The sequence below is a fragment of the Euleptes europaea genome, chromosome 1, assembly GCF_029931775.1.
Source record: "Euleptes europaea isolate rEulEur1 chromosome 1, rEulEur1.hap1, whole genome shotgun sequence".
NCBI classification, from domain to species: domain Eukaryota; kingdom Metazoa; phylum Chordata; class Lepidosauria; order Squamata; family Sphaerodactylidae; genus Euleptes; species Euleptes europaea.
In genome coordinates, this window is record NC_079312.1 from 130,275,563 (window position 1) to 130,288,607 (window position 13,045).

Below are 13,045 nucleotides of genomic sequence, written 5' to 3' on the forward strand. Positions count from 1 at the left end.
ACCAGTTTGATTCTCTTTAAAAGGTAGAGAAAGTCAGTATATAAAAACTAACTCTATCATCTTCATCTTCTTCATCATTCAGTTAAGCAGTACACTGGAAGATCAGTGCGCCTGGCTTTGATCCTGCCCAGCAATCAACATTTCTGCTACCTCATGTTTTTTTAACGTTCCCGTAGTCTACTGGTGTATGTCAGAAAGATTTCTGTTCCTTGTTGCAGTTGCGTGCTTTGGGGATCCTGGTGTACAAATTATGGTCTCTCTGTTCTCACTGTGGATTTAACAACCGCCCGCCCCCCGCCACATCCGCTTTTTAATTAATACGCTGCAAATATATCTTATTGGCCTACTTTCCTTCCCCCTCATATGCAGTTTCATTAAAACTGGAATGAAATCTATTTTGTGTCCTAAAACAGATTTCTGGCGAGGAATTCTTTGCAGATGTTGCCACAGACATTCTGCTTTACGTCTCCCGGGATCTGAGCGACAGGGTAAGTCACCCCGTCGGGAGCTTTGCTATCAATGCTAAGTTTGTCTTTGAGTCTCCAGCATCCCTGGGGAACTGATGGAACTACAGCCGGCTCAGTCCTGTACTGCTCCTGAAGACTCCAGTCTGATGGGTGAGAAATAGTCTCTTTCCTCCCTTTCAAGCTGACACAGGGCACCCTCTGTTACTTCTCTCAGTACATCCTGGAGTTGATTCCCTAAAACCCTGGAAATACCTCTGCTGATTTTGAAAACATATCAAATGAAAAGATTTTTATATAGCTCCAAAGCAATGCCATTTTGAGTGTCCCCAGGGCCAAAGTACACATGACACACAAAAACACACGCAATAAACCCCCTGATGGTGGCTACTAGGCAAATGTGTCTGAAACCTCATGGGGAAGGGGAAGCAGCTTGGGGGTGGGGGCGGGCGGGCGAGGAGAAGCAGTGAGTATGGGACTGCATAATAGGGTTGCCAACCCCCAGGTACTAAACAAATACGCACAGACAATTATACACAATCTTGACAAAATTATCATACATCAACAGTACATGCCATCTCAGGGGCGGCAGAAAACAAGGAAAGTATAACTATACAAGAGTGCAATGTCTCTCACTGTATGTACATCATTTACTGTATAAGTATCATACAGGTAAGTAACCAATTTTGTAAATGTTGTTGTACAGTTCCAAAGGGATTTGTTTCCAGGAGGATTGCTTCAAGAAAGATACGGCCGTTTCAAATTCTTTAAATTCTTCATCAGTCTTTCAAGCATATTCCTCTATATTGCACATCTCAAATAAATTAATTTCAAAGTGCTGCATGCATTTCAAATCCCACCAAATTAATTTATTTGAGATGTGCAATATATTTTGCACTTCTAGTATTTCTTTGCTCCTGTACTGAATTCCTTATCTGTTGATACTGGTACAGTGGTGTCTAATTTCTCCCTCAACCCCCAGGTACTAGCTGGAGATCTCGTGCTATTACTACTGATCTCCAGCCAATAGAGATCAGTTCACTTGGAGAAAATGGCCGCTTTGCCAATTGGCCTCTATGGCGTTGAAGTCCCTCCCCTCCCCAAACCCCACCCTCCTTAGGCTCTGCCTCAAAAACCTTCCTCCAGTGGTGAAGAGGGACCTGGCAACCCTACTGCATAAACACTTCCAGCATAGGGTTGCCAGGTCCCTGTTTGCCACCGGCAGGAGGTAATTTAAATTCAGATACCTTTATTGGTATACTACAGTTCACAAAATATAGAAGGGTAAAAATTAAAATAAAATTTGTGTATAATTCATTCTTTGATGTTATGGTCCACCAGCAGGAGGTTTTGAGGGCAGAATCTGAGGAAGGCGGGGTTTGGGGAGGGGAGGGAATTCAATGCCCTAGAGTCCAATTGCCAAAGCGGCCATTTTCTCCAGGGGAACTGATCTCTATCAGCTGGAAATCAGTTGTAATAGCAGGAGATCTCCAGCCAGTACCTGGAGGTTGGCAACCCTATTTCAGCACCTGTTGTTTCTCTGCTTCAAATCATTCCTTCCCAAAGCGGCTCTGCTTAGAATAAGCAGCTGCTGGGTTTACTTATGTATGTCTGCAGCTAACATACCTGTGAAATCTGGACAGTGAAGAAAGCTGATAGGAAGAAAATAGATTCCTTTGAAATGTGGTGTTGGAGGAGAGTGTTACGGATTCCGTGGACTGCCAAAAAAACAAATCAGTGGGTTATAGATCAAATCAAGCCTGAACTGACCCTAGAAGCTAAAGTGACTAAACTGAGGCTATCGTATTTTGGTCACATTATGAGATGACAAGAGTCACTGGAAAAGACAGTCATGCTAGGAATAGTTGAGGGCAGCAGGAAAAGAGGAAGACCCAACAAGAGATGGATTGACTCAATAAAGGAAGCCACTAGGACTGTTGAATTAAAAAAAATTCGGTATAGTTCGGATTCGGCCGAATTCAGCTCGTTTAGATTCGGGATATGCCGAATTCCGAACTCCCCCACTTCGGATCCGTTCAATTCGGCGGGAATTCAAAGTTCGGAAAAAAAATTCGGCCGAATAAAGCCATTAAAAACACAATCGCGCCTTTCCGCGGCTCTGGGGGAGCATTTTTGGGGTTAGAGGTCCCAAACTTTCAGCAGAGCTTCAAAGGACGTTTATTGAAAGACTCCCCAAGTTTTGTAAAGATTGGGTCAGGGGGGGCTGAGATATGGGCCCTGAAAGGGGTCCCCCCACACTTAATGTGCATCTCTCAGCAGAGCTTGCCGCCCACGCACAAAGCTCCCAGCCCCGACAACTGAGAAATTTGCAAAGCAACTGCAAAACAACTTCAAAACAACACAACCTTGTAAAACAACACCTTTGCAACACACAACTGAAACCTCCCCCCTCAAACCAGGGAGCGAGAGACTCGAGGGGGAACACACACCCCAGGCAGAACCGACGAAAGCCCCCTTTGGCTTCCCCCCCACCCACAGAAACTGCTCCCTCCCCCCCCACACACAGACTCTGCTTTCCCCCCCACACACACACATACACAGGAGAAAAATCATAGAATAAAGCCCCCAAAGAGGTCTTACTGTGGCTGTCTTCTGTTCCATCAAGAGGGGCTGGGGAGGACTTGTAATCCAAGATGATTCCAATTAGGCACGGGACGTTTTGCTCTGGAGAAGATGCACAGGATCGGCTGATCCATTCATCCCAATAGGGAAAAGGGGAAAGGGGAAAGCCCATATCTCGGGATCCCCTGACCCAATGTTCACAAAACTTGGGGGGTATCTTAAGAACACTGGTCTGAAACTCCGCTCAAAGTTTGGGATCTGCACCCCCAAAAATGCGCCCCCTGCAGCCATGGAAAGAGAAAAGGGGGGAGGCGATATTTCTGCCCCCACTGAACCCATCTTTACAAAACTTGGGTAGTATCTTAAGAATAATTGTCTGAAGTTATGCTGAAAGTTTGGGGGCTATATCCCCAAAAAAGCGCCCCCTGCAGCCACATAAATGGAAAAAGGGGGGAGGGAAAAGGGGGAGAGCCCATATCTCGAGACCCCCTGACCCAATGTTTACAAAACGTGGGGGGTATCTTAAGAAGCTTCATCTGAAGCTCCACTGAAAGTTTGGGGTCTGTACCCCAAAAAATGCGCCCCCTGCAGCCATGGAAAGAGAAAAGGGGGGGAGGCGATATTTCTGCCCCCACTGAACCCATCTTTACAAAACTTGGGTAGTATCTTAAGAATAATTGTCTGAAGTTATGCTGAAAGTTTGGGGGCTATATCCCCAAAAAAGCGCCCCCTGCAGCCACATAAATGGAAAAAGGGGGGAGGGAAAAGGGGGAGAGCCCATATCTCGAGACCCCCTGACCCAATGTTTACAAAACTTGGGGGGTATCTTAAGAAGCTTCATCTGAAGCTCCACTGAAAGTTTGGGGTCTGTACCCCCAAAAATGCGCCCCCTGCAGCCATGGAAAGAAAAAGGGGGGAGCCCATATCTCGGGACCCCCTGGCCCAATGTTTACAAAACTTGGGGGGTATCTTAAGAAGCTTCATCTGAAGCTCCACTGAAAGTTTTGTGTCTGTACCCCAAAAAATACGCCCCCTGCAGCCACAGAAAGGAACGAATGTGCACAAGCACCCCCCACACACACATGAGGATTTCTCTCTCTCTCTCTCTCTCCCTGGCCGGGCCGCACATCAGCTGATTCCTCCAGTACTCAATCCTGACTGATTGGCCAGAAGAAGACCCAGCTTGGCCACCGATTGGCCGGGGGAGGAGAATGCTGCTTACTGACGGTTATGCTGCTTACTGACGGCCCCGAATTTGCCGAATTTATTCGCGAACTCCCGAACTCGCTGAATTCGGCCCCCCCGGTTGCCAGCCAGTTTTGAGTTCGGTTCCTCCCGAACTAAAAACCACAGAATCAGGGGAAATTCGGCTGATTTTCAGTTCGGGCCGAACCGAATCAACAGCCCTAGAAGCCACAGCCTTCAATTTGCAAGATCTGAGCAAGACTGTCAAAGATAGGACATTTTGGAGGACTTTCCTTCATAGGGTCGCCATGAGTCGGAAGCGACTTGACAGCACTTCACACACACACACACACACACACACACACACACACACACACACACACACACACAACATACCTTTCAGCCCTGAGACAGCCTTCCCTAGGGCAGGGGGTCAGTAACCTTTCTAACTGGAGAGCCCAACTGCATCAAAATTCAGAGCAACAGATCGACATAGAGCCAGTGTGAGAAAACCTATTTGCACAACTGAAACTATGCAGCTTAACATTACTGATAATTAGGGTTGCCAGGTCCAGGTTGGGAAATACCTGGAGATTCTGGGGGTTAAGCCTGAGGAGGGCAGGGTTTGCAGAGGAGAGGGACTTCAATGCTATAGAGTCCAATTGCTAAAGTGGCCATTTTCTTGAGGGGAACTGATATCTGTTACCTGGAGATCAGTTGTTATAGTGGGAGGACTTGTGGATTCTCCCACCATGTGTGTGTGTTAAGTGCTGTCAAGTTGCTTCTGACTCATGGCGACCCTATGAATCAACGTCCTCCAAAATGTCCTATCTTTAACACCCTTGCTCAGGTCTTGCAAACTGAGGGCCATGGCCTCCTTTATAGAGTTGATCCATCTCTTGTTGGGTCTTCCTCTTTTCCTGCTGCCCTCAACTTTTCCTAGCATGATTGTCTTTTCCAGTGACTCTTGTCCTCTCGTAATGTGGCCAAAGTACGATAGCCTCAGTTTAGTCTTGTGAACTTCAAGACTAGATTCCCCATTGTGTGGCATGGTCATGAACACGTATAAGACTTCCTGATCAACTCACTTCCCAGCAAGACTCTTACTCCTTTGTCAGTGTGGTTCGTGTGGACAGGGGTACTTTGTGTAAAGTGCACGCTAATGCTGCTGCTTTTGTTTCCAGTCAGGGGGGTTCTACAGTGCGGAAGATGCTGATTCCTACCCCACAGTGGTGTCAAAAGTGAAGCAAGAAGGGGCGTTCTGTGTGTGGACAGCTCAGGAAATCCAGAGGCTTCTACCAGACCCGATTGAAGGAATCCCAGAGAAAAAGACCACAGCAGATGTCTTCATGCATCACTTTGGGGTTAAGGAGGATGGCAACGTGAATCCGATGAAGGTGAAATGGGAGGAGAGGCATAACCTGAATGTGGGAATTGTGCCACATGGTCAGTGATGACACAGGTGCTAACCAATAGGTGCCAATGACATTCTTTGCAGACTTATTCTGACCACTGCTCCCGAACTTAGTAGCCCCACTGCTGAGAGAAAGTGTTCACTTACTGTTAAGTGATCTGCTGCTGAAACAGTTCAGCCAGCCAGCCAGCTCACATTTGTTAGCTGTTTTCAGACCAATTCCCCTTCCTTTATGGTCTGAAACAAAACTAGTTTTATTTTGTGTGTGTGGGATACCAGAAGTTTTCAGCGGGAAAATATATTTATAGGAAACACCAGTTATGTTTCTGATGAATAATCATTCATTAGTCACAGCAATCCATAAGGACACTTAAGGCTTTAAGAGGGGAGTGGACATGTTCATGGAGGAGAGGGCTAGTCATGGCTACTAGTCAAAATGGCTACTAGTCATGATGCATATCTATTCTCTCCAGGATCAGAGGAGCATGCCTATTATATTAGGTGCTGTGGAACACAGGCAGGATGCTACAGTTGTCTTGTTTGTGGACTTCCTAGAGGCCCCTGGTTGGCCACTGTGTGAACAGACTGCTGGACTTGATGGGCCTTGGTCTGATCCAGCAGGGCCTTTCTTATGTTCTTATGACACATGACTGTCAGAAATTGGCCCTCCTCTGCCCTGCCTTGGCATGCGAGCTCATTTTAAGGCCCCTGGAACACCTCTGCTTTCTTTGGCTCTGGTCCTCCAGCGGCTTCGATACATGGAGGCAGGATGTGGCTGCTGGCAAGCCGGCAGACAGCCGACACTTCAAGCTCCTTGGCTGTGCGTAGAACCTGCAGCTGGATCCTTTGGCTTATCTGTCCCAATTCTTCCCAATCCTTGCCTGGACGGCTTACTTGTTTCCCACCGGTTTGTCCTTAGTATGCCCCCGGCCCGATTCTGCTAAGTAACCCTCATTCCGGTTTGCCCCTGACAGTGACATTTCAGTTAGGAGGTAAATATGCAGACTATTATCTGGAAGTCATTCTTCTCCATTCCTGGAACACACCGGAATGTTTTGAAAGACAGGATCATTTCTGTCCTCCTGGCAAAAATGATATTCTGCCGAGCCTAATGGTACCCTCCCATAGGGAAGGGACCGTCTCAGAGAGAGTGGTTTTCATTGTTTCAACATCCTTCCTTCCTTCCTTTGAATGTAAACTCAATGAGGGGATGAGCTGTCGGAATGAGAAGACTGAGAAGAAGGAGCTGGCAGAGTGAAAGGGGAGAACGGAAGTCGCACAGAGGCTAAGAAAAGCAGCCCTGTGGCTGGAGGTCCTTGATTCAGCTCTCGCCTCTGCCACATAGCTGTGGCCAAGCCGTTCTTTCTCTCGGCTGCCGTCTGCAATACTGGTCTACCTTACAGGGCTGCTATAATGATTACAAAGTAATGTACGGGAAGCACTTTGAATACTGAAAGCATTATGTTAGTGCTAAGGTTAGGATTATTACAACTACTAAGGCCAGCCTTTGGCTGGGGAGGGCGGGGTAGAAATGTAACATAAATAAATAAAGCTGTATGTCAAAAATAATCCAAGTCTAGTTATACTCCCAGAACACTCCGTTACCAGAAGAAGAATCACAGTTTCCTCAATAATAATTTTGAGTGCTGGGACAATACAATATCCCTAGGGTTGCCAACCTCCAGGTACTATGTGAGAGGGCAGCACGAGGCTCAAAAAGAACTTAAATATATTTAGAAAGACAATGCTAGCTTAGGCCAATAAATTTATATTAGTATAACGTGTGCAGTAGGCTCAACTTCACCCGACTTACAGGAACAACCCCATTCAGATCTTGGTAATCTCTTGAATCTACCTTCTAGAATCGCCGAAGCTAGGGCAGAACTAATGAACTAGCTAATGAAAAAGCCCTTCTTTGTTTGGTTCTTGTAGGTTATCCGGGCTGTGTAACCGTGGTCTTGGAATTTTCTTTCCTGACGTTTCGCCAGCAACTGTGGCAGGCATTTTCAGAGTAGTAACACTGAAGGACAGTGTCTCTCAGTGTCAAGGGTGTAGGAAGAGTAATATATAGTCAGAAAGGGGTTGGGTTTGAGCTGAGTATTGTCCTGCAAAAGTATTGTCCTGTAAGTATCAAGATAATGTGCTAATGAGGGTATGGTATGTTAATATGGAACCATTGTATCCTGAAGTGATCTGTTAATGTGTGTAATCCAAAACTAATCTGTATGGCTATTGTTGAATGTTGTCTTTGTCTGGAGGTTTTTCAGGGCAGGAAGCCAAGCCTTATTCATTCTTAAACTCTCCTCTTTTCTGTTAAAGTTGTGCTGATGTTTATGAATTTCAATGGCTTCTCTGTGCAATCTGACAAAATAGTTGGTAGAATTGTCCAGTCTTTCAGTGTCTTGGAATAAGACCCTGTGTCCTGTTTGTGTCAGTCCATGTTCAGCCACTGCTGATTTCTCAGGTTGGCCAAGTCTACAGTATCTTTCATGTTCTTTTATCCTTGTTTGTATGCTGCGTTTTGTGGTCCCGATGTAAACAAGACCATGGTTACACAGCCCGGATAACCTACAAGAACCAATGAACTCTGACCGTGAAAGCCTTCGACAATATCCCTTCTTTGTTTGTTTCTAGGAATGAAAGGTATTCTGCTGGCGCTAAAGAGAGGGCACCTAGGAGCAATTGTGGCAATTGTTTGGGTCATTTCTTCAACTTGCCTTGCTCAGCTATCTATAGGGTTGCCAACCTCCAGGTACTAGCTGGAGATCTCCTGGTATTGCAACTGATCTCCAGCCGATAGAGTTCAGTTCACCTTAAGAAAATGGCCGCTCTGGCAATTGGACTCTATGGCAGTGAAGTCCCTCCCCTCCCCAAACCACACCCTCCTCAGGCTCCGCCCCCAAAATCTGACAAAGAGGGACCTGGCAACCCTATGTATCCCCCAAACAGAAGCAGTCCTTTCAGGGAAGATTCCTGGATATTGTGAGTCACATCTGTGCCTTTGTTGAGCTAAAAGGAAATGTTTTAGAAAGAGGGGTTCTTTGACAGAGCTGGGACTTCCCTGCTGAGCCAGCATAGGCCCCTAGTTAGTGGAAGGAAACATCTGCTGAGGAAAACTAGGCGAGACTGGACTTCCGAACTAACTGGATTGTTGCCCCAGCCCCAAGTGAAAACAGTTTGATAAGACTTGGGGCACTTATGCACATGCCGAATAATGCACTTTCAATCCGGTTTCAATGCACTTTGAAGCTGGATTTTACTGTGCGGAGTGGCAAAATCAACTTGCAAACTGTCGTTAAAGTGCATTCAAAGTGCATTGAAAGTGCATTATCCAGCATGTGCAGACGTTGGTGTAGACTTCAGAGGGAACAAGGGGGCTGTAACAGGAGAGTGCTCTAGTGATAAGCCCACAGCAGTGTTGTGATGGAGATCTTAGAGCAGCAGCTTTCCCATGCAACCTTCCTGAGGCTGGGGTGAACCACGGTTGCGGATCTCAACCCAGGTTTAGCGCAGTCCCCGTAGTGGGCTCCGAGGGAGGGAGAAGGATGTTAGCACCGGCGAGTATCCTTTCTGATCTTGTTCTCTGATGTTGGGTTTTTGTTTTAGGACCCTCACAATGAGCTAAAAGGAAAAAATGTGCTCATTGTTCAGTATTCCCTGGAGCTTACAGCTGCTAGGTTTGGACTGGGGTTGGAACAGCTGAAGGCATTGCTCACTAAGAGCAGGGAGAAGCTCTACACAGCACGTGGGCAGAGGCCGCGGCCCCATCTGGACACCAAGATGCTTGCGTCCTGGAACGGTAAGTGTTCTTTTTGGGTCTTTCTGTGCTGATCTCAGTGGCAGTTGATGCTCCTGTTGTGTCCATGCATCTATGAGTAGAACCTATAGCTCTGTGGAAAGATGGTATTCTAGTAGGTTTTCCCCATAATAGGGGAAGTGATAACTCACAGGCAATCAGTAGCATCTTATCAAATCCAGGTTTTCTCTTTCTGCCTTGAGGTAGGTGTTGTACAAGTTATGAAGCTGTGTTGTACAAGTTATGTGCGAAGTCATCTCTAATTCTGGAGGAAGAACCTTTGTTATGATCAAAATAGTCTGATGGCTGCTGTCTTTCATCAACCCGCTCTTGACCTATCCAAAACGCACTAGGTATCTATTTTCTGGAAATGTCCTGTCAACCAGCAGGGGGCAGCAGAATCTTGTTTCCTTGGAAGAGCTTTCCTTAACAGATACACTTGTGTTACTGTGGTTTTTCTGATTATTTAAACACATGGGGGCACTACTGCCCCTTATAGAATGAAGATACACGAAAATATAACGGGGGGAATCTGTCGACAAATGCCTGCCTCCTGAGAGAATGCCTGTGTTCAGCAAATCATTCCCCAATTCACAGGGTCTTCTTTCAGCAATGAGTTCGGCTCACAAGAGTACACTCGTCTTTTAAAAAGTAGTGGGAGAAGTAATGATTGAAACTATAAAGTCTATTTTGCTATGGCTAAATGCTGACGATTGCCCTGGGGCAACTTCCATACCTGTACCCATTTGGTTTGCATTGTTCTGCCAAATGAAGAGGGAAATGTTAGAACTCTCCTTCTGCTTACTCCAACCTCCAGGGACTAGCTGGAGACCTCCTGCTATTACAACTGATCTCCAGCCAATAGAGATCAGTTCCCCTGGAGAAAATGGCCGCTTTGGCAATTGGACTCTATGGCATTGAAGCCCCTCCTCTCCCCCCGAACCCTGCCCCCAAAATCTCCCACTGGTGGCAAAGAGGGATCTGGCAACCCTATACCCCAGTCTCTGGGTGGGAGTGGAACTGGCAGAATTCTTTTCGCACAGAGTACTGTGGCCTAGACAATGGTCTTACCAAGTGATTCTGTGCACGTTGTGATAGGGTTGCCACGCTCCAGGCGGGGCCTAACATTCGCCCAGAATTACAGCTGATCTCCAGATTACACAGATCAGTTCTGGGGAAAAAATGGCAGCTTTGGAGGGGTAGCCTGCACGGAGCCAGATACCCACGGAGCTCCCCCCCACCTCCCCAGGCTCCACCCAGAACTGGCAACCCTTCCTGGTGGTAAATGGTGGTCTGTATTCATCTTTCGTTTAGTCTGTATTGAGAGCCACCTCCTTAAGCAGCCGTTTTAGTGTAAATTGGCTGGGCATCGTTCCGGCTCTGTTGGAAGCTGTGAATGGCGCCTGACCTGTTTTCTGACTGCGCTGAAATGTCAGGAGACACGAGATTCTCACAAGAGTACTCGAGGGTGTCAAACTGAGCGCTGACTGGTGCTGTTCTTGGAGTCTGACCGGGTGCCCTTTCCGCCCCCTTCCCAGGGTTGATGATTTCTGGTTTTGCTCAGGCTGGAGCCATCTTGGGCAAGAAGGAGTATGTTGGCCGGGCGGCTTCCGCGGCTGACTTCTTGCAGAGACACATGTTTCATGCCAGCTCTGGAAAACTCCTCAGGAGCTGCTACCGGGGCAAGGACAACTCGGTGGAGCAGAGGTGAGTTGCAGTAGGTGGCAGGGCGATTGCCCCTCTCTCTGTGGTGCCGTTCTTCTAGCTGATGGGTTTGTGGGAGAAGGCAATTGAAAAATGGAGAGCACCAGGGCTGGGTCCATGTTCCTCCCTCCAAGCAACATCTAGTAAAGATTTGGAAGCCAGCGGAGACAGTGGATGGGCCTTTTGGGCCATAATGTTCCCTTCTAGCTGACCCTTTTGTCTTACTGTGGCTCATTCCATCAGTCTCTCGGGCTCTGCTCTCACCTCTCACTAGGGTTGCCAGGTCCCTCTGGGGGTGGAGCCTGAGGGGGGGTGGGGTTTGGGGAGGGGAGGGGCTTGAATGCCATAGAGTCCAATTGCCAAAGCGGCCATTTTCTCCAGGGGGACTGATCTCTATTCTCTATCGGCTGGAGATGAGTTGTAATAGCAGATCTCCAGCTAGTACCTGGAGGCTGGCAACCCTCCCTCTCACCCACCTCCGACTTTAAAATTCTGAACTCTGCAATCTGAACAAAGCAATAAGAGATTATGATCGGAGAGCTTTATAGTGCATGGTAAATTGATCCTGGCTGGTGCAACCTTCCTCATTCTCTGGGACACAGTGGCAAACCCCCCCTTCCCATGATGTTATTAGCTTTAGATTGCATCCTGAATTCGTGGTGAAGTGTGTGACCTTGTGAGAGGTAAGCGGAGCTCCTCATTTCATGCCAGCCTTGTACTTTGGGCCGTGGAGGGCCCTGTCTCTTTGAACCACTGTGGAGTTTGAATAACGGCAGCAATGTTCCATGCCTAATAATACTAAGCAGAATATTTCTCCTAACTGCTTCAGTTGTGTTACCTCTGCACTCCCTTACAACAGCCTTGAAGAGTAGGCCAGGAATATTGTCCCCACATCACAGCTGGCAGACTAAGGCTGAAGGACAGAGAAGAAGAAGAGTTGGCTTTCTATATGCTGACTTTCTCTACCTTTTTAAGGATTCTCAAACCGGCTTACAATCTTCTTCCTTCCCTCCCCACATCAGACACCCTGTGAGGTAGGTGGGGCTGAGAGAGTTCAAAGAGAGCTGTGACTAGCTCAAGGTCACCCAGCTGGCGGCATGTATAGGAGTGGGGAATCAAACCTGGTTCTCCAGATTAGAGTCCACCGCCCCTAACCACTAAACCACGCTGGCTCTCTCAAGGTCATCCTTGAGGCTTCCTCAAGGTCATCCACTGAGTGCTTGAACAGGGCCTTCCTGGCTCGTAGCTGAGTCACCAAAGAGCACCACCTTGTACATGATGGAAGCAATTCTAGGGTGGAGACCAACAAATTCCATCTAGCAGAGAATGAGCGTTACGGTGGAAGGAAGGTGTCTCCCGAATCCAGCCAGTGTGTGTGTTTGTGTGTGTGTACGCACACACACAAACTGCAATCTGGGCTGCCACAAGAGGGGAACACACAAAGACAGGCAAGTGGGCAGTTGCAGCAGGAACACAAGCCTTTCACGCATTGCCAAGATCGCAGTATCTCACCAGGGCACCTCTGCCGATGCTTGGCGTGCAATGGCTCATTCTGCTGATGAAATGATGTCCAGCTAGTGGAAACTTCCAGACTAATAACCCTCCCCGTGGCGTTCTCCTTGTTCCTTCTCAAAGGCATCCCTTCTCTCATGCAAAGCATAAATTGAGTTTATGCCAGCCGACTGGGAAAAAAGAGTTTGCTTGGCTACTGAATGCAGACAGGAGCTCTGTTCTCCCCCCTTGTTTTAAGGGTTAGTGCATGAAGGGGGCAGGTGAAAAGCTGGGGAGAGGATGCAAAGGAGAATGGGGATGGGTGTTTAATTTTAAAACTTGGTTTAAGAAGAAGAAGAGTTGGTTTTTATATGCCCACTTTCTCTACCACTTAAGGAAGAATCAAAC

At 47.4% G+C, this 13,045-nt stretch overlaps 1 protein-coding gene across 1 annotated transcript in view; it reads left to right on the top strand.

Moving 5' to 3' along the window:
- Positions 1 to 13,045, top strand: part of SPATA20 (spermatogenesis associated 20) — a 50,230-nt gene that overhangs the window by 13,414 nt on the left and 23,771 nt on the right. The window contains exons 8-11 of the mRNA XM_056853417.1: positions 414 to 488; positions 5,417 to 5,629; positions 9,253 to 9,445; positions 10,981 to 11,149. Of these exons, the coding sequence (XP_056709395.1) occupies positions 414 to 488; positions 5,417 to 5,629; positions 9,253 to 9,445; positions 10,981 to 11,149 (650 nt within the window). The remainder of the gene's footprint in view (positions 1 to 413; positions 489 to 5,416; positions 5,630 to 9,252; positions 9,446 to 10,980; positions 11,150 to 13,045) is intronic.